The sequence below is a fragment of the Zalophus californianus genome, chromosome 2 (assembly GCF_009762305.2).
Source record: "Zalophus californianus isolate mZalCal1 chromosome 2, mZalCal1.pri.v2, whole genome shotgun sequence".
Taxonomy (NCBI): Eukaryota; Metazoa; Chordata; class Mammalia; order Carnivora; family Otariidae; genus Zalophus; species Zalophus californianus.
The window spans coordinates 158,917,806-158,938,912 of record NC_045596.1 but is presented as its reverse complement, the minus strand read 5'-3'; the positions used below and the strand labels follow the sequence as shown (position 1 = coordinate 158,938,912).

At 53.4% G+C, this 21,107-nt stretch overlaps 1 protein-coding gene across 3 annotated transcripts in view; it reads left to right on the top strand.

Annotated features, from left to right (window-relative positions):
- BMP1 (bone morphogenetic protein 1) overlaps window positions 1–21,107 on the top strand; it is a 43,400-nt gene that overhangs the window by 17,317 nt on the left and 4,976 nt on the right. The window contains exons 8-16 of one of the 3 annotated variants that reach the window (XM_027598417.2): window positions 4,367–4,469; window positions 7,104–7,171; window positions 7,405–7,550; window positions 7,649–7,844; window positions 11,346–11,471; window positions 12,217–12,377; window positions 12,757–12,937; window positions 17,012–17,137; window positions 20,597–20,724. In XM_027598417.2, the coding sequence (XP_027454218.2) occupies window positions 4,367–4,469; window positions 7,104–7,171; window positions 7,405–7,550; window positions 7,649–7,844; window positions 11,346–11,471; window positions 12,217–12,377; window positions 12,757–12,937; window positions 17,012–17,137; window positions 20,597–20,724 (1,235 nt within the window). Of the gene's footprint in view, window positions 1–4,366; window positions 4,470–7,054; window positions 7,172–7,404; window positions 7,551–7,648; window positions 7,845–11,345; window positions 11,472–12,216; window positions 12,378–12,756; window positions 12,938–16,301; window positions 17,138–20,596; window positions 20,725–21,107 lie in introns of those variants that run through there. The other 2 variants (XM_027598416.2, XM_027598418.2) reach the window with 2 other exon arrangements.

Sequence of the window (21,107 nt, the reverse complement as noted above, 5' to 3'; positions counted from 1 at the left end):
ACCTCCCTGCGTTCCCCCATCCGCCATCCGCCTCCTGCTACTTCCAGATTCTGGAATAAACCGTTCCAGATTTCAAAATCTTAAGCAAACTCAGCTCCAGTAGTGCAACTAACTTTTTTGAAGTGGCATACACTGTAGTGTATGTATGTGGTATATATGTGTGGCATGTATGTCTGCTGTCCGTGTGACTCACACATGTGCCCGTGTTATAAACCTTACGTATATTAACTCCCTGAGTCCTTTGAGGTAGGTACTATTACCATTGTCATCTTACAAGTAAGGAAATGGGGGCACAGAGGTGTGAAATGATGAGCCTCAGGTGGTCCAGCAAAGGCAGACGGAAGCCAGGCTGTGGGTCCCCAAGAGTCGACATATTGTCCCAATCTCTCCCTGACGGCAGCCAACAAATGTGAGGGGTACTTCCCATATGCGGGGTGCACTTGGAGACTCCGCACTCTCTATCCCATTTAACCCCGCAGCGCCTTAGAATCGCCCCCATATTTGAGGCACAAAGAAATCAAGCCACAGGCCCAGAGTCACCAGCCAGGAAGTGGTAGAGCCGGCCAGGTTTTCTTTGGCAAAGGGTGGTGGCCCTGCCACCAGAGCACAGCTGTTTCCACACGACAGAAGTTGTTACAACGCTTAATTAGACATCTCTGGTCTCAATATAGCCACGGCTGTGCCTCCCTGGAGGATGCCCCTAACCGCCAGAGCAGGTCTCTTCCTCCTGAGTGAGGTGACCACTGGTTCCTCCTGCCCCGTTGGAGGTCTCGGGTGGGCCCTTTGGGGTTGCGCCGGCTGGGTGTGGTCTCTTCAGAGGGTGTGAATTCATCCGCCTGGGACAGAGCCAGAGTTGTTTCCGAGGATGAAGGGAAAGTTGCTGCTGTTCTCAGCACAGCTGCTGAGCAAGTTGATGGGCAGCCCCGGGGAGGCCACATGGAATAGTGGTGAAGGGCATAAGTTGAGGAACCAGAGTGTCCTCCCTGGGCCCTCTGCCTTCCTTCTTCCGTCCAGCAACTCCTTGAAAGATAGTTTTGTTGTTCGTCAGCTACAAGGATAACATATCCATGTTGTAAGAATTTTGAAAAATAGAGGCATTCATAAGGTAAAAAATGAATATTTTCCCCTGGATCCTCCTCCAAATCCCACTCTTCAGAGGTGACTAGGCATGAGTAACACTTGCCATGTCCTTCCAGACCCTTCCAAGAATGTGTGTGTGCATGTGTGTGGATATGTGGTCTTAGGTTACTTGCCTTTCACTCAGCAGTTAATTGTGGTCAGGGTTCCATGTCCACAAATCAAGTTCTACCTCAGACATGTTCATGGCTGCTTAGCATGCTGTCATCCCCTTTTCACTGCTTGGCCATCTCCTGCAGGTCTCCACTGATGGATGTTTCATTTAAGTTTTTCCTAAGTTTTTAGTATTACCAAAATCACTACAATAAATATCTCAAGACTTAGATCATTACACACTTGGGCAAGTATATCTGTAAAATAGATTCCTGAAAGCAAAATTCTAATCAAGAAATATTTATGAAGCAACTGCTACATGCCATGCACCAAAGATTCCGTAGTGAATTAAACAAAATTCCTGTCCTCATAGGGTTTACATTTTGGCAGGGTTGGGGGACGGACAAGCAAATAAAAAGTAAACGCAGTAGGTTAGATGGTGATAAATGTCACGAAGGAAATCAGCAGTAGGAGATAAAGGAGTGAAGTGGGGGTTACTGTTCCATGTGGGAAGGCCTCATTCTCATCAGATGAGTTGGAGTAGAAATAGACAGGAAATGAGGGAACACTTTGGGCAGATAGCTGGGAAGAGCTTCTAGGCAGCAAGTGCAAAGGCCCTGAGGCAGGAGCAGGCTTGGTGTGTTTGAGGACCAGCAAGGCCAATGTGGCCAGAGCCAAGTAAGCAAGGAGGAGATCGGTAGGAGATGGGGTCAAAGAGATGGGTTAGACCACAAATGACCTTAGAGGACATGGTGAAGACTTTGGATTTTACTCTGAGTAACAAGCATTAAAGGATTTTGAGCAGTGGGGAATTAAGATCCGGTTACATTGTGAAAGGTCTGCTGTGGTGAGAGGTAGGATCAAGAGTAGGGACTATTGAACTAATCTTGAGAAAAGATGATGGCAGGACCAGGACTGAGAGTCAAGAAGGGGAACAGGTGGTTTGAGGAGAGAAGGGGAGGATTTAAAAGGTGTGCCTGGCAGCACGAAGGGCCCAGTCGGTCTCACATTTCAAGTGAGACAGTCAACGGGCCTGTATTTTCTCTAGCCACAACATTTGACCATCCAGGAAGAGGCACCGAGTAGGTAGAAAGTCGGATTTAACCAGGGATGCAGTTTTCAGGAAGAGGAGCGAGAGAGTTGAGGTCCTATGTAAGGAGCTGATGATAAAGCTAGACCATGGATTTGCTTTGAAGTGAGATGACTGCCCCGGGCCTTTGCCACTTCCTCTGTGTCCTACTTTGGGCATTTTCTAGAAAGATGAAATATTGGGCACACTGTCTGTCTCCAGAGCAAGAGCCAGAACAGATTTTCAATGTCAGTTTTTCAAAATATGAGGACTTTTATCTTAACAATAACAATAGCTCTCAATGATGACTAATAATAATCATCAAGAGTAACATAGTGCACTTTTCAAAACACAGTCTTACTCGATTACATCTCAGAGTACCACAATTAAGAAACACTTCCCCAAACGCAAACACCTTTCAGCCCACGTACGAATCAAAAGAAAAGAAGCAGGATGGGTTGTGGATTCCAAGCTAGGCAAGGAGAGATGTGAGTACATGAAGGTAAAACGCAGGAAAACCCTGTAGGCTCAGGTTGACGGTCATGGTGAATTGGAAGGTTGTTGGACTCCCGTCGAGAGCGGTGGGCCAGGAGAGATGGGGGCCCGTGGTTGGACAGTGGGGTCCTTGAACCTGAGATTATGTGGGGGTGGGGGGGCGGTGCACAGTTAGTGGTGATAACAAGGTCTAGGGCACGATGTGCTGGGTGTGGTGGAGAAGAGGTAGAGAGAGGAGGTCATGGCGGAGAGGCCAGGAAACAGGAAGGGTCGTCTGGGTGGATGTGGAAATCACTGAACGTTCTGCAGTCCTTGTCCGTGTCAAGAAGTGACTGCGAGCCAGAGTTCTCCACTGAACCTCGACCATCGCAGCATTGACACGGGCTATGGACTGCAATCGCCGGTGCCGGCTTTGGGACCGTTTTCATTCTCGCCTCCACTCTGACTGCCTCTAACTCTTCAGGGTGCCATGGGGGACACAGATCTCCTTATCCTCTTTGCCTCCAGCAGGAAAGCCAGCTAGATCTAACAGGTGGGCCCTCTGGGCCATCGTGTGTCCTCTGTACACACCTCTTAGGTCACAATGAACTGTTCCCTGGAGTCCTTGCTTGTTGGACTCTAAATACACAAGAGGCTTTGGGGTGCATTCTGGAAACGACTAAAGCAATTTCTCTCCTGGAAAGTGTGCTTCTCCACCTGTTAATATGCCCACCTGCTGGGGAGAGTTGGACCTTACCGAAGTATCAAACATCCCTCCGGTATTATGTGACCAGTTTGTGAGCTCATGCTCAGGAGGCACTTAGGGCAGCGCCTGTAGCCATGAGCTCCCATGTCAGGCTGAGGTGCTCTTTCCTCATGTTATGCTCGAGGCCACTGAGGTCAGAGAGCTTGGGTGATTCACCCAAGGACTCACATCGGGAAATGCAGAGGTGACATTCCAACTCAGGCCTGTGTGTGTGGAGTCTGAGTTTTTTCACTAAGTGAGCTTTTCAGGTGTGTATATCCTTCTGAATCCTAAGCCCCTTGACAGGGACAGACCCTAAACCCATTCACAGGAAGGAATCGGATCCGGTATTCCCCTCAGCTGCTAGCATGACCCCCCGCCTGGAATCGGCGTTCATAAATATGTCACCACGGGTGACTCAGCCCTTCTCTGCCTCTCCTCTCTGGACCCTTCATTCTCATTTCAGAGCCCTCGCTACCCACATGCCGCCCGGGCCCTTCCTCTCACTGAGACCTCATCCCTCTAAAGGTGCTGGATTCGTGTTACTTAAATCCACGGCGAGGAGAGCTGGGTTTAGCCAGAAGCAATGGCTCCTCACGAAGGGTATCAGTAAAATGAGACATTTTGTATAGATTCCATCAGGCCACATATGTTAAGTGAGAGCCAGGATGTCTGAGAAGAATGCTGGCCGTCACTGGCGGACAGCCGGGGAGAGGAGGGACGTTTCTGTGCCCAGAGCTCACTTTTGGAACCCCTTCACTATTCACGGAGGGGAAGGCAGGCTGCCACCATGGGCTGGCGAGGCGTGGGGGGCTGCGTCACGCTCCTCCTCTTCCCATGTCCCCTAGATCATTCTGAACTTCACGTCCATGGATCTGTATCGCAGCCGCCTGTGCTGGTACGACTACGTGGAGGTCCGGGACGGCTTCTGGAGGAAGGCGCCCCTCCGAGGTAACGGCACTAGCCCACCCCCCACCTCCTCTGCGGCTGAGCCCTTCGGGGTTTTAAATTGAACTCTGACTGACATACAATATCCTCTTAGTTTCAGGTGGACATCATAGTGATTGGATATTTTTATGCATCACTAAATGGTCCCCAGGATTAGGGACAGTTACCATCTGTCACCAGGCGACGTTATTACAATATTATTGATTATATGCTCTGTGCTGTATCTGACATCCCCCATGCCTCATTTATTTTATAACCGGAAGCTTGTATCGCTTCTCGGCCTTCTGGCTACGATCAAGTGTGTCGCTGGAACCTTGTATCTCTTAACCCTTTTACACCTGTTCCGTCTATCCTCCACCCCTCCCCTCGGACACCCATCAGTTCGTATCCATGAGTCTGCTTTGTTTGTTCGTTTGTTTTGTTTTTAGACTCCACGTAGAAATGAAATCATACGGTATTTGTCTTTATCTCATTTAGCACCATACCCTCTAGGGCCATCCATGTTGTCACAAAGGGCAAGATTTCATCCTTTTCTGTGCCGAGTAATATTCCACTGTATGGCTATCCCACACCTTAGTTATCTGTTCCTCTACTGCGTCCGTCTCTTGGCTGTTGTAAATAATGTTGCAATGAGCAGGAGGGTGCACATAGCTCTCCGAATTGATGTTTTCACGTTCTTCGGATAAATACCTGGAAGTGGGATTGCTGGATCATAGGGCAGCTCTATTTTTAATTTTGGGTGAAGCTCCATGCTGTTTTCCAGATTGACGTTCCCACCAGCAGTGCACAGGGCTCCCTTAGCACCACGTCCTCAAACCGGTTCTCACTCGTCTTCTTGACACCAGACAATCCGACAGCTGTGAGGTGACATCTCATGGTAGTTTTGATTTGCATTTCCCTGATGATGAGTGATGTTGTGCCTCTTTTCATGTGCCAACTGGCCATCTCTACGGCTTCTTTGGAGAAAAGTCTATTCAGGTCCTCTGCCCATTTTTTATTGGGTTGTTTGGTTTTTTGATACTAACTTGTGTAAATTCTTTATCTATTTTGGATATTAAACCCTTATCTCATATATGATTTACAAATATCTTCTCCCATTCAGTAAATTGCTTTTTTGTTTTGTTGACAGTTTCCCTCACCTGACAGAATTGCACAGGCTAATTCCTTCTTAGAACTACTTAGATCACAGTCTCTTCTTCCTCCCCTGAAACTCAAAGCCTGGCCAAGGGTGATCTGGCCACCCTGGTGTGGGAGCCAAGAGTCCCGGTAGAATTAGTGCCTTCTAGCTCCATCTCTAGTCCCTTCCCTGATCTGGACCTCAGGGTCCTCGGTACAGGCTTCTGGGCCTCCCACAGAGGTGATGCTCAGTGTGTGGGTCGTGGGAGTCATACAAGTGACAGAGGGAGACAGACAGGCACAACTCTACAGCTCCAGGCTCTCTTCCTCATCTGGGCACTTTCAGAGGCTCCATTTTCTCCCTCTGCAAGATCTGGCTTAAGGGTAGCCTGGCACACCACGGAGGGCTCCCTTCTTGGCACAGTGGCCCCAACTTGTTTGCACAGGAGACTTTGTCCCTTGGTGGTGAGGGGAGTGGTGAGTAAGTGGGGGGTGAGTGGTCAGAAGTATGGGGCAGAAGGTGCTTCAATGGCATAGATTTAGGGCCAAGAGAGGCTTTTGCTTCAAGCCTGAGGAGCTGTGTGCATTCTCCTCCTCCAATCAGGACATACTCCTAGGAAGCCCAGGACCGCCCATTAACATTAGAACCTTTGTTCCACATCCTGGGCCTGAAGCAGGCTGACAAATCGTTGCTAACCATCTCTTTCTGATATTTGAATATTTCTTATTAGTCACCCAAAGCAGCTGTCTTTACAACACTTCCTCCTGCAGACGTGGTAGCGTGTCCAAGATTCCACTTTCTTTTTCATAACTTACATTCCTCGGTCAGCACCCTCTGACCCTTGCCAAAGGTTGGGAAATACCCAATCTTATTTGGAACACACAAGTCATCCCTCATTGATTCTTGACTACAAAGGATTCCACAAATGGCCAGCCTCATCTGCTGACACGGATTCTTGTCAGGGTTTATTTCAAAGGGGACACTTTCTGACCCAGTCCCTAGATTCTAGGATTTACTTGGGGTCCTCTGGCATCTCTTGCATTTGGTCAAATGAAAACATTTTGTAATGTACAAAGAAAGCTCTGTTCATTCTTGGTGATTACTTGTTTGCATGGAGATCAAATAAGAAAAATAATGATAAAAAAAAAAGTAATGATGGCAATATGCTCCTTTAAGAAAAAGTAAATAAAACATAGATACAGCTGGTTATTGTGAGGAGCCCCCTTTCCTCCCCGAACTCATATTCCATCCCTCAGGTGCACAGAGCCCTCTAGAAGTCTGGCTCTTCAGGGCCCCGCTAGATCTTGGACCAGACTCAGGCCACCTGCAGGGTCTTGGGATTTTGTGCCAAGTGCAGAGCAGGGCCAGAGCCCCTGAGCCCCCTGGAGCAGCAGGGCGGGCTTCCTGGTGCAGGGAGAGGAGAGCGCCCTGCTTCAGGCCTCACTGCCCTCTGTGCACACTGTCTGCACAGGCCGCTTCTGTGGGGGCAAAATACCCGAGCCTATTGTCTCCACCGACAGCCGCCTCTGGGTGGAGTTCCGCAGCAGCAGCAACTGGGTCGGAAAGGGCTTCTTTGCCGTCTATGAAGGTACTGTGGAAGCGTGACAGGGAGGAGTCAGCTATGGGGTCCCTGAGCATCCCAGAACTGCCTGCTCCTGGCACCGCAGGGGCGAGGTTGAGGGCCCATGAGGGAGGATGCAGAGATCCCGGTGGGATTGGCCAGGCCCGGGGGCACTAAGAAGCTGGGGGGGGGGGCGTGGGAAGGTCTGGAGGAGGGGGAGAGGGGGGCCCTCTCACTGACCTCACGTTGTGTCCCCAAAGCCATCTGTGGGGGAGATGTGAAAAAGGACAATGGCCACATCCAGTCGCCCAATTACCCTGACGATTACCGGCCCAGCAAAGTCTGCATCTGGCGGATCCAGGTGTCCGAAGGCTTCCACGTGGGCCTCACCTTCCAGTCCTTCGAGGTAGGTCAGAGACCCTTCGGTCCCACCTCTTCGTGGGCTTCTGGTGTTGGGCCCTGGCAACCAGCGCTCCTCCAGCTGACCGAGCCCCCGACCCTCAGATCGAGCGCCACGACAGCTGTGCTTACGACTACCTGGAGGTGCGTGACGGGCACAGTGAGAGCAGCACCCTCATCGGACGCTACTGTGGCTACGAGAAGCCCGATGACATCAAGAGCACATCCAGCCGCCTCTGGCTCAAATTCGTCTCTGACGGATCCATTAACAAAGCCGGCTTTGCTGTCAACTTCTTCAAAGGTGCTCCTTCCCGTCCCCCACCCAGCCCACCCCCATGGCTAATCCATCCCCTTCATTCCTTTTTCTGTCTTTTAAAATTGCATTGTATTGTGGTCAGAACACTTAGCTTGAGATCCATCCTCCGAAAGCATGTTAAGCGCACTGGACAGTAGGGCCGACCATAAGCACAGTGCTCGCTCAGCACATCTCTAGGGCTTGCTCATCTTGCTCGACCAACACTTTATGCCTATTGATCATTTCCCATTTGATCCCATTTCCCCCTCCCCTAACCCCTGGCAACATCATTCCACTCTATTTCTTTGAACTTGACTTCATTTATTTATTGGATTTGACTATTTTAGATAGCTCATGTAAGTGGAATCCCGCAGGACTTGTCTGTCTGTAACTGGCTTATTTTACTTAACGCAATGTCCTTAAGGGGCACCCAGGTGGCTCAGTTGGATAAGCGGCTCAGGTCATGATTTCAGGGTCCTGTGATCGAGCCCCGTGTTGGGCTCCATGCTCAGCAGGGAGTCTGCTTGAGATTCTCTCTCTCCCTCTCCTTCTGCCCATCCCCCCACTCATGCTCTCTCTCTCTCTCTCTCTCTCTCTCTCTCTCTCTCAAATAAATAATCTTAAAAAAAAAACATAATGCCCTTAAGATTCATCCATACTGCATATGGCAGAATTTCCTTCTTTTTTAAGACTGAATAGTATTCCACTGTGTGTACAGAACACATTTTTTAAATTGAAAGATAATTGACACACAGTATCCTATTAGTTTCAAGAATACAACATAGTGATTGGACTGCATTCCCTACGCTGTACATTGCATCCCCATCTTATTTATTTTATAACTGGAAAATTGTACGTCTTAGTCCCCTTCACCTCTCTTGTTCATCTCTCCCGTCCCTCCCCTCCCCTCTCCTCCCCTCCCCTCCCCATCAGTTTGTTCTCTGTATCTATGAGTCTGTCTCTGTTTTGTTTCATTTGTTCATTTGTTTTTAGATTCCACATATAAGTGAAAGCATATGGCATTTGTCTTTCTCTGTCTAGCTTATTTCACTTAGTGTGAATTCACTTAGTTCATGGTGTCACCAATGGCAAGATTTCATTCTTTTCTATGGCTGAGTAATATTCCACTGTATGGCTCTCCCACATCTTCTTTATCCATTTATCTGTCGATGGACACTTCAGATGCTTCCATATCTTGGCTGTTATAAATAACGACGCAGTGAACATCGGGGTGTGTATATCTCTTCAAATTGGCATTTCATTTTCTTTGGATAAATACCCAAAAGTGGAATTGCTGGATCATATGGTAATTCTATTTTTAACGCCTTGAGGAATCTCCATACTGTTTTCCACAGTGGCGGCACCAATTTGCATTCCCACCCACAGTGCAGAAGGGTTCCCATTTCTCCACTCCTCCGCCAACACTTGTTATTCTTACCTTTCTGATACTATCCATTCTGACAGGCGTGAGGTGATATAGCTCAATGTGGTCTTGATTTGCATTTTTCCTGACGATGAGTGATGTTGGTCTGTTGGCCATCTGGATGTCTTCTTTGGAGAAATGTCTATTCAGATCTTCCTACCATTTTTAAATTAATAGTTGTTTTTTTAAAATATTGAGTTTTATGAGTTCTTTATATATTTTGGGTGTTAACTACTTATTGCATATAATATTAGTAAATATCTTCTCCCACTAAGTTGCCTTTTCATTTTATTGATGGTTTCTTTCACTGTGTGAAAGCTTTTGTTAGTTTGACGTTGTCCCATCTGTTTATTTTGCTTTTGTTGTCCTTACCTGAAGAGACAGATCCAAAAAAAATATCACTATGACCAATGTCAAAGAGCTTATTGCCTGTGTTTTCTTCTAGGAGTTTTATGGTTTCAGGTCTTATATTTAAGTCTTTAACCCATTTTTAGTTTCTTTCTGTGTATAGTGTTGATAAGTGGTCCAGTTGCATTCTTTGACATGCAGCTGTCCAGTCTGTTTATTAAAGAGACTGTCGGGGGGCCCCTGTGTGGCTCAGTCGGTTAGGCGTCTGCCTTCGGCTCAAGTCATGATCCCAGGGTCCTGGGATTGAGCCCTGCATCAGGTTCCCTGCTCAGAGGGGAACCTACTTCTCCCTCTACCTCTGCCTGCCGCTCCCCCTGCTTGTGCTCTCTCTCTGTGTCTTGCTCGCACTCTCAAATGAATAAATAAAATCTTTAAAAAGAGAGAGAGAGAGAGAGAGAGAGAGAGAGACTGTCTTTTCCCCATTGTATATTCTTGCCTCCTTTGTCATAGGATAATTGACCATATAATCACAGGGTTTTTCCTGGACTCTGTATTCTCTTCCATTGATCTATTTTTCTATTTTTGTGCCAGTACCATACTGTTTTGATTTATTTGTTTTTGATTACAGCTTTGTTGTGCAGTTTGGAATGTGGGAGCGTGCTACCTCCAGCTTTGTTCTTTCTCAGGATTGCTTTGGCTGTTCAGAATCTTTTGTGGTTCTGAACAGATTTCAGGATCACGTGTTATAGCTCTGTGAAAAATGGTATTTTGATCAGGATTGCATCAGATCTGTAGATTGCTTTGGGGCTATGGACGTTGTAACCGGATTAATTCTTCCCATCCTGCACCGGCTTTCCTTTACCCTCATCTGTTGGTGGACATTTAGGCTGTTTGTACATCTTGGCTATTTTGACATTGCTGCGGTGACTTCACACAGTCTTTATCCAGCCATTTGACACAGAGGCTCTAGGAGGGATGCACAGAACCTGGTGCCCTCCCTTGAATTTATGGCCTAAATGGGGAGAAAAGGTCAATTCCACTGAAAAACTGCATATCTCATTGAGTAAATGACAAACTTATATAAAAGTAGTTTGCACATGGTAGGTGCTCAACTCTGAATTGAAATAATAATTCAAGAGTTGCCTTAAAGTCCAGAAGTTTGTGTAGAAGAAGTGCCAATGAGGCTCAGAGGCAGGAAGTGCTGTAGAAGCTTGGGGAGGAAGCCAGACAGAGTGGGTGTTTTTTTTTTTTTTAAACTGGTGTCACGGTGAGCAGGTCATCTTCTGAATCTCATTTCCTCATCTGTAAAATGGGGATAGTAACAGTCCCTCCATCACAGGTCATGTCAGATTTAAGGAGAAAGGAGGAAATAGTACTTAGCCAGGAATGGCACACAAGAGGAACCAGTCCATGGTGGCGGCCACCAGCCCAGCCATTGTGGTCAGAAGAAGGCTCTGTGGGGGTCTGCCTGTCCCCTCTTTCAGGTCATAACCTGTCCCTTTGGGGCTCTCAGGAGAAGGGTCCCCTGGGGACTGAGTGGGGGCTGGGTGGGGCAGGGAGGCCCACAGCCTCAGAGCTCTGAGGGGTCCACAGCCAACTGCTGGCCCCTGCATTGGGGCTGGAGGTGGTCACAGGAAGCCTGAGGGACCCTGGACCTGACTCGCAAGCAGAGGGCGGGAGGAGAGACCCAGGCCCTGGCCTGGCAGTCATTGACCCCCTTTCCTTCCAACTGGCAGAGGTGGATGAGTGCTCGCGGCCCAACCGCGGGGGCTGTGAGCAGCGGTGTCTCAACACATTGGGCAGCTATAAGTGTAGCTGTGACCCCGGGTACGAGCTAGCTCCGGACAAGCGCCGCTGTGAGGGTGAGTGCCCCCCCTCCCCGGGACCCAGGCCTCTAAGCCAAGATCTCTCCTGCTCTTGGACACTCCGCTCCCTGGAGTGGCTGGGACTCCCTAGCACATTTTTTACGACAGGGGGGGGGACGGGGGGGGACGAGGAAGACATTCTATCCCGCAGTCCCCCAGAACACACTTACCAAGTGTGACGCGCTCTGGGTTGGGTTTTTGGGGTTTTTTTTTTCATTTTTATTCGCTTAAAATGCTGATCTTGACTGACTGATGGAATTCGTCACCCTCCAGAAGGTCATGATCCCCAGTTTGGAAACCACTGTCCTCAGACACACACTGATTTTTTTGGCCTCTCCCGACACCCGGCCCAAGGTGAAAGCTGGTGAAAGCACTCCCTGTCAGAGCCTCCAGTTCAGCCTGGTCTTGCCTGGTCGCTTCTCTCCCTGCCTCGCCCCGCTTCCAGTCCTCCCTGCGCACCGGCCCAGCCTTCCCTGAGCCCCTCACCCCCTTCCTCCCTCTCAGCAGATGTCCTGGTGGTTCTGTTGCAGAGAAAGTAGAAGTGTTCACACATACGACTCCTCAGTTCCTCATACTCTGAAGATACCCTCCCCCCACCCTGCCTGCTTCCCTCCCATTCCTGAGAGACGAGACACAAGGGAGTCCAAGATCCCCATCTCCCCAGTGCACTCAGGGCCTGTCTCTGGCCCGTACCTAGAGTGGGGGCTCCTGGTGGGTGATGGCACCTCTCTTGTCCCCCCAGCTGCCTGTGGTGGCTTCCTCACCAAGCTCAATGGCTCCATCACCAGCCCCGGCTGGCCCAAGGAGTACCCCCCAAACAAAAACTGCATCTGGCAATTGGTGGCCCCCACCCAGTACCGGATCTCCCTGCAGTTCGACTTCTTCGAGACCGAGGGCAATGACGTAAGTGCTCATTGGGCTGAGGAGACGCAGGAAGGTCTGAGGCGTGGGAGCCGGCTTCCTTCCCTATAAAAGAAATACCCAAAGAATGTAGAGGAGGAGAGACTGCTCCCAATTCCAGGAAGCAGGGGAGGGTTGGGGAGGAGGGCTTGAAGGCCAGGCAGCGCGCACGTGGCGATGTGGAGCGAGGCAAGACTTGGGGCTTGTGTGGAGAGCACAAGAGGATCTAATGGGGTTGACGTGGCACCTCTTTGAGTTATTAGAGTCTGTAAAGTGGGTGACTAAAGACAAAAGGACCCACACAACAGGGAGCCTTCCCAGGTAGGGGTGGTCAGGAGAGACTTCCTGGAGGAGGCAGGCCTGGAGCTGCCCTGCCCTTCAGGTGTGCAAGTATGACTTCGTGGAAGTACGCAGTGGGCTCACAGCCGACTCCAAGCTACATGGCAAGTTCTGTGGCTCCGAGAAACCCGAGGTCATCACCTCCCAGTACAACAACATGCGTGTGGAGTTCAAGTCCGACAACACAGTCTCCAAGAAGGGCTTCAAGGCCCACTTCTTCTCAGGTAACCCAGACTCCCCAGCTCTGAGCCTGCCTCCCCTCCTCCCTGCCACTGGACCCCTGCACTTCCTAGCCCTCCCTGTTGCCAGGCCAGCAGGCTCTGTCCCCTCCTCCCCCCACCAGCCCTCCACCACCAGGCCAGCCCCTCCATTCCTGAACCCCATTACTCCCGAATCCTCTGGGCTATATGGGAGCCAGCCTGAGGATGGGCAGGACATAGACATGCAGAATCAAAAGGAGAGGGCTTTCCAGGTGTCAGGAGCCATTATGCCGAGGTCCCAGAGAGGGCAGGCCCTGGGAACAGGGAGTTCATCGCGGCCAGAGAATGCGGGGTACATGCAGAAGAGGAGGGTGTTTGCCTTGCACTGTGTGGGGCAGATGATCTGGCAGCGGCCACATCTCCGATCAGACCCTACACATGCCAAACGGGTTCATGCCGGGGCCTTCAGAAAAGATGAGGAGCCTCCCTCTCTTCAACACCAAAGACTTCCCACTCAGCCTCAGCCCACAGGTGGGGGACTCAGATCCAACCAGCATACGTTTATTGAGAGCTGCCCCACATAAGGCTTGGGATCAAGTCCCTTTGATGGCCTCATCTTTGGGTGGCCTGAGAGGTAGCCAGCCCCTCTGAGCTAGGCCTCCAGGGGTCCCAGAGACCTTTTCCCTGCTTTAGTCATCCCTCTGTCCTTCATCCTGGGGTGAGGCTGGTGGTCTTTCGGAGGCAATTGGACCTGGGACATAGATAGTGTGGGGTGGGGACTCCATGAAATTGAGTGGGGGGGGGGGGTGGTGGGAGGCAGAGGGAGTGGCTGGAGCGGCTGGTTTTCTGGGGGAGTGGCCCAGGGATCCTGATCCCCAGCAGGCCTGGTGGGCCAGGCATGGGGTGGCAGGAAGGCAGGAAGCCCATGGCCTAGTCCATGCTGCCTTCCTTCTCCCCTCCTTTGCCCAGGATCCTGCATCCTCGAGCCCCCTATGTTGTGGCCCTGCACCCCTGCCTGCCCCACCTGGATGCCATGCACTGCCCCTGTGCCCTGGTCCCTGCTTGGCACTGCCAGCCATCCTGCTCTGCTTACAGTCCCCCCCAAGCCCCTGCCCCCTACTGCTTGCTGAGACCCCTCCCCGTGCAACGCGAATCCTTTTCTTCCCTGTGCCCTCCTGGAAATCCTACAGGGTGCTCACCAGAGGGCTGAGGGGATGTAACACCTACTCGGGGGTGGGCTCGGTCCTGGGGAAACCATTACCTGCTTACTCTTGTCTCTTCCTGCCCTTCTGTTGCTCCAGTCTTGGAGGGGGGAGGGGGACCAACACCACATCCATCAGGCCTAGAGCCCAGGGCTCTCCACCCCCGGGTACTGCCCTGCCCTGGTATGACACTGGACCAACCACCCCTCAGCCCCGCACAGACACACACACACCTGCACACCTGCACACGCACACACATGCGATGCCCTGCGGCACAAGAAACCTGCAGTGGACCCTCACCGGTGGGCATCAAGGTTGAGCCCTCAGGGCATGGGGCATCTGACTCTGGCCCCCCAGGAGGGGGGCTCTTTGGACTTTTGGGACACCCAGCGAGGAGACCCTAAGCCAAGAAGGAGAAGAAAGAGCCTGAAGACCTTCAGTCTGACCCCAGCCACCTTCCGGGGCATTTGGCACTGGAGGGTGAGTGCCATCTCCTTGTCCGGGCCCGTGTCCACCCTCCCTGCTCCTGTCCCTCCTGCAGCCTGCTCCCCTGGTTCCGAGGTGAGGCTACCACTCCCGCCCCCACCCACGCCCGAGCCCCCCCCCGCCCCCCCCCGCCGCCTGGGATGCTGCAGCAGGCCTTCCTCAGGACTCACCTTTCTATCACTCGGCCATTCAGCCACCCACTTACCCACGCACTCATTCACGGGCAAGTATTTCTTTTACCCCTCCTATGTGCCAGGCACTGTACTAGGTGGTTAGGGTACAAGTATGAGGAAGGCGTGGAGATCAAAACATTTCTGGGAAATCTTTGCTCAGTTCTTGAGCTGGGACCCCTGAAACTCCCAGCATAGTCACAGGCATGTTCCTGGGCAAACCCCCAAGTCATAGGGTGCCCCTCACCCCTACCTTCCTGCAGGGCCCTCAGCCAGAGTCCCTTGTGAGGTTCTAACTGAGAAGGAGCCCTGGGAGGGACTTGGGGACTCCATCTCTTGGCCCTGAGTACCCACGGGGCCCAAGGGGTCTGGCCCATGTGAGAATGGAGTGGAGAAGCAGGGCTCCAGTTCTCAGCCCCTCTGCTGATGGAGAGCAAGAACAGGGCTCCCTTTGTCGAGGACCCCACCTGGCCATTTGAATGGCAGAGGGCATCTTTCTACCTCGAGGTTTCCCTGTGGAATTCTGGGTGTCCATTCAGTCTATACGCCTTCCCTGAATACCTGCCTCTGTGCCGGGCACACAGTCCCCAAAGTGAGCACAGACAGACTGGAGAATATGTGGGTGTGACACACGCGTGCCCGGAACCACGTGTTCTCTGTGTGTCAGTGCGTGCGTGTGGGTGTGCTTGTGGGGGAGTGCGTGTGTGTGGGTTGACCCAAGCTTGAGCAGCCGCATGTGTGGGCACAATTGAGTCCACCGGTCTGCTGCAGAGCCTGTGGTCTCCGCATGTGTGTGTGTCTTCGTACCCACGTGTTGGCCCCTGAGCGCCTGCAGATGCACCTGTGCCTGTGTGTTGGGACCTGTGCACGCCTTCTCACACAGGTGTGGGAGTGAGGAGTGCGGTGGGTGGCTAGTGACGCGCGGGCACCGAGTAGCATCCTGTGCGTGGGTGTACGCGTCTCCGTGGGTCGGTGTCTCTGCTGCCGTGTTGGGAGCGCAGTACGTCCCTGCGGGGGATCCTGTGTCTGTGGGCATGTTGGTGTGAGTGTGCACAGCTAAACCCGCAGCAGCCGGAGTGGGAGCGCGGAGCTGTCAGCCAGGCCCACCCTTTCTGCGGGCTGCCCCCCTCTAGCGGAGATCTGTCTCTCTCCTTCCCCGTGTGCAGGCCTCGTGCCCATCTGCGGCCCCAGCCACTGGGGACCCAAACCACTTGATACTCTTGGATCTGTCCTTCACCAGCTCCACCTCTCACCTCCTCAACAACGGCTCCAAACCCCTCCAGGCCTTCTTCCTGCCACAGGCTTTCTCCCCATCTGTCCCCTGTCGCTGTGCCTCTTCCCACCTGCTGTTCCTCTTTGAGCTGGCTGCGCCGGACATGGCCGCCCCGCATGTGTCTCCCACTGCCTTCCCCGCACTGCCCTGTGACTCCGCCTCCGAGGCCCGAGCTGGTGTTCACTGCTCTCCCTCCCTGGCCCCTGCCCTCCACCCCCACCCCTTGGTCCCTTTTCTCCTTCTCTCTCTCGTTTCAGAAAAGAGGCCGGCTCTGCAGCCCCCTCGGGGACGCCCCCACCAGCTCAAATTCCGAGTGCAGAAAAGAAACCGGACCCCCCAGTGAGGCCTGCCAGGCCTCCCGGACCCTTTGTTACTCAGGAACCTCATCTTGGACGGAATGGGATGGGGGCTTCAGTGCCCGCCCACCCCCCACCTCCGCTCTGCCATTCCGGCCTGCCCTCCTCTGGCCGGACAGAACTGGTGCTCTCCTCTCCCCCTGTGCCCCCTCCCGTGGACAGGGGACCTTCCCCGCCCCCACCCCCTCCCATTTTGATGGTGTCTGTGACATTTCCTGTTGTGAAGTAAAAGAGGGACCCCTGCGTCCTGCTCCTTTCTCTTGCAGTCTGCTTGTCCGTGTGTCTGTTTTTCCACTTGTCCGTCTGTCCAGTAAGCAGGTAATGGTAGAGGGTGCCCACGTTGGTCAGCTCCAGCCCCCAGCCCTCCGTCCACCCCACTTCTACTTTCTCTCCCCACAGCTGGGCCGCTGGGCTGGCTCCGCTGGAGGCACCGCCCGGGAACCCACCACCACCACCACCACCACCACCACCACCACCACCACCACCACCACCACCATGGCCTGGGCCCCCCGGGGGGAGGAAGCCCAGCCAGCCTCCCGCTGCCCCTGGGGCGACCACCCGGCCCTCAGCCCCGCACAGACCCGGGCCCCGCCTTGTTTGCTCCCCTGCAGACAAGGACGAGTGCTCCAAGGATAACGGCGGCTGCCAGCAAGACTGCGTCAACACGTTCGGCAGCTACGAGTGCCAGTGTCGCAGCGGCTTCGTCCTCCACGACAACAAGCACGACTGCAAGGAAGGTGAGCACTACCAGGGTGGCCCACCCGGGGCCCCAGGGACTGGAGGCCGGGGCCCAGGAGGCGGGGGAGGGTGGGTGCCACCGCCATCTGGCTGCATGTAGACTCAAGGACGTGAGTGGCCTCTGAGGCCACCTTGTTCAGCCTCCCACCGGGTCCACAGACTCCCCCCCACTTCCCATCTCTCCCTGTGCCCATCAGGAGAGGAGGGGCTCTCACCTGTCCCCGACCTCCATCTTGAGACTGATCTGGTGGTTGGTTCTTAAAACCTGTGTCCCGGTCCCTCTCTCCCTGACGAGAGTCCTCTGGCAGAGGCGAGATGGCACGGTGGTTCAGAGCACAGGCTGCCTGGCCCAGCCCTGCTGCTTGGCCGGCTGCATGCCCCCGATGGCCTCCGTTTGCTCCTGCGGGACACCCAGGTGGTCACAGGCCCACCTCATCAGGGCATGGGGCTCCCAGCAAGCACAGTCGTGTATGTCAACCGTACGGGTCACACTTCTGACCCCCGGGGACACTCAGAACAGGGTGACTACCTCCCCGACACTCAAGCCCTGCAGAGCTTTGGAAACAGCTCTCATACCATCACCGATATCATCCGATACCTCTGTGGACGTGATACAACACTGGCCTTCCAGGTCATTAATTCTATAGTGTTCCCAGCCTGCTGAGGACACACTATCCCAGCAGCACAACATCAACTTGGCTCTGCCACTGAATGTCTGTGTGATTTTGGCCGAGTCACTTCACCACCCTGAGCTTCAGGTTCCTCACCCATGAGATGATAAACCATGGGACCTACCTTGCTGCATGCTAAGTTTTATAGAACTCACTTGAGCACTTAGCACAGTGCCTGGCAAATGCCTCTTCTCACTGTTATTAGGTGGACAACCAAGGGACCAACAAATAAACTTCTGGCTAAAATAAACAGAATTGAAGCACTCAACAGTGACCCAACAGATGCTCAAGAGCTTCCAACCCCATCAGTGCAGGCTCCCAAATATGGAGTTGCTGCCTCACAGGGCCTCCACGTCTTTTAGCTGGAGGGGACCTTATTTTGAGGTTGTCCAAAGTGCACTCTCTCTCTCTCTCTCTCTGTACTGTGTGAAAAAGAGTACATCAACACCAATAGGGTGAGCCAGGTTTACACTTTTGGGCGGACAGCCTGTACATTGCGCAGAGTCACTTTAGAAGCCCTCAGGTGCCCTACTCACACGCTAGGCGAGTTACGAGTCAGTATTTCCTGAATCCCTACAGAGGGTACGGTGCGGTGCAGAGTTCAGCAGGGGGCTCAAGAGGGGGGTCCCTCTGCCCCCAAGGAGGTTGCAAGTCTAGCTGGGGGAGAAGTGGGTGTGCACACAGAAGTTGGAGGGAAGGCCTGTGTAGAGATGGGGGCGTGTGCACACAGAAGTTGGAGGGAAGGCCTGTGTAGAGATGGGGGCGTGTGCACACAGAAGTTGAAGGGAAGGCCTGTGTAGAGATGGGGACGTGTGTACACAGAAGTTGGAGGGAAGGCCAGTGTAGAGATGGGGGCGTGTGCACACAGAAGTTGAAGGGAAGGCCTGTGTAGAGATGGGGACGTGTGTACACAAAAGTTGAAGGGAAGGCCTGTGTAGAGATGGGGACGTGTGTACACAGAAGTTGGAGGGAAGGCCAGTGTAGAGATGGGGGCGTGTGCACACAGAAGTTGGAGGGAAGGCCAGTGTAGAGATGGGGGCGTGTGCACACAGAAGTTGGAGGGAAGGCCTGTGTAGAGATGGGGGCGTGTGCACACAGAAGTTGGAGGGAAGGCCTGTGTAGAGATGGGGGCATGTGCACACAGAAGTTGGAGGGAAGGCCTGTGTAGAGATGGGGGCGTGTGCACACAGAAGTTGGAGGGAAGGCCAGTGTAGAGATGGGGGACGGCAGTAAGTGTGGCGGTGGGGAACCACAGAAGGATGACAGACACAGCCCACAGGTCCAACGTGGGGAGCCAGGGGCTCCACGTGCCTCCACCAACCAGAGCCTCTTCGAGGCCCGCCCCCTGCTCTCAGGGCCTCGTGGCTGTGGGTTCGTCCTGTGAGCCACTGACCATAGGCAGCCACCCGTCCCTTTCTCCTCCCCAGCCTGCAGTGCACCGGCTGCCCGTTTTCCCTGGAGGCACCTGTCAGATCGGATGATAATAAATAATGAGCATCAGCTCTTAAATTTGTTTGGGAGGCCACACTTTCAGAGGCAGATGGCAGATTGCAATGGATCGAGGAGCCTTAAGTAGTGAGAATGGAGTGACAGCAAGTTTTCTTGATGGTCAACTGAGAAGAAAATGAGAGAGGGACGGGCAGCCGCTGGAGGGGAACGTAGGGCCATGGGAGAACTATTTTAGGATGGGGCAAAGCTTAGGAAGGCCCACAGGCTGGCAGAGCTGGCACAGGGAGTGAGGGTGGATGTGAGGTACAAAGGTCCCCAGGTGGTGGGTGGTAGTGAGCTCCAGCTCACAGAAGGAGAGGCACCTTCTTAGAGACAAGGAAAGGGGGAGGTGAGTTTGCAGGTAGGGGCCAGGAAGTTGAAGTTGTTCCTATCTGAGGCCCTGATTTTCTCAAGGAGGCAGGAGGTGAGCTGGTCTTCTGGGTAGAAGGGGCTGGGAGTTGAGAGGGCTGAGGGTTTGGAGCCAGTTGAGGAGTTGAGAGGTGGAGCTGGTGAGGGACAGATCCAAGAGTATCAAGTGGTTTGGGTCTCCAGTGGTTGGGGTCACAGATGGGGTTCTCCAAGATGCCGTAGTTAAGGACAGTGTGTTGAGTGGCAGGGGTGATCGGCTGCGTGGTCCAGCCAGATAGGGAAGTTAAGTCAACAAAGGAGGAAATATTGGGAGAAACCAGAAGGATCGAGGCCATGGAGGGCTCTCTAAGGCTGAAGAAGCAGTGAACGGACAGTGAGGGCCTGAGCACCCTGGAAGAACAAGAGGTGGTCAGAGAGAGGTGATATTTGTAGCATGAGGAAATGGTGGGTAATGGCAAGGCCTGGTAAGGTCATAAGCAAGCCCACCTCGAGGGGAAGAAGATAAAGCACCAGTAGAGCTGAGATCAGGGACAGGATGGCAGCGGGAGGGGGTAGAGAACTGAGTCAGGTGCCAAAGTCTTCTGTGAACGTGGAAGTGTGGCAGGAGACCAAAGGATGACAGCATCGTGGAGGGCAGAGGGGGTGTGGCCAGATGGCCTCAGAGATGCAGGGATCTGCACAGGGGCAGCTGTGAGGGTGGCTTCCATGGATGCTACCAGGCAGGGCCCCGCATGGAAGCCTGCAGCTAGATTTCCCCGCCTGTGGGTAACGGAACAGAAAAGAAGTCATGTAAGCCTTCCATCCGTTGGCAGGTGAGGGACAGGAGAAAGAAGCAAGGAGGGCAGGAGGGAAGGGCTTTGTTCCTTTCCTCACAGGGGGCACTGGAGCCCCGGGGTCCTTGCTGATCTCCTTCCCCTCACTTCCCCACAGCCGGCTGTGACCACAAGGTGACATCCACTAGTGGCACCATCACCAGCCCCAACTGGCCTGACAAATATCCCAGCAAGAAGGAGTGCACCTGGGCTATCTCCAGCACCCCCGGCCACCGGGTCAAGCTGGTAAGGCGCCCACACCCCAGCCCGCATGGGCGCCCCTGTTCCTGCGTGCCATCCGGCCGCTGCCTATTTCCTATCGGCTCCAAAGCCCTGGGTGACTCAGAGCGATGCAGACTGCAGGCTGTTGGCCTGGCTGAGCCCGCAGGGCTGTCACCCCTCTGAGGATCCTAGTGAGCCCCCTATCTGGTTTGGACGGAGGCCCTGCCTGCCATTGCCCCCCGCCCCAGGCCCTCCCTCCTTGCTTCCAGCCGTGCCACCAGCAGTGACCACTTCCCTGGGTCTCCAGGAGCTGGGGTCCGGAGGCCTAGATCTGGGGCCACCTGCGGCCTGCCCCAGGCCCTCCCTCCTTGCTTCTAGCCATGCCACCAGCAGTGACCACTTCCCTG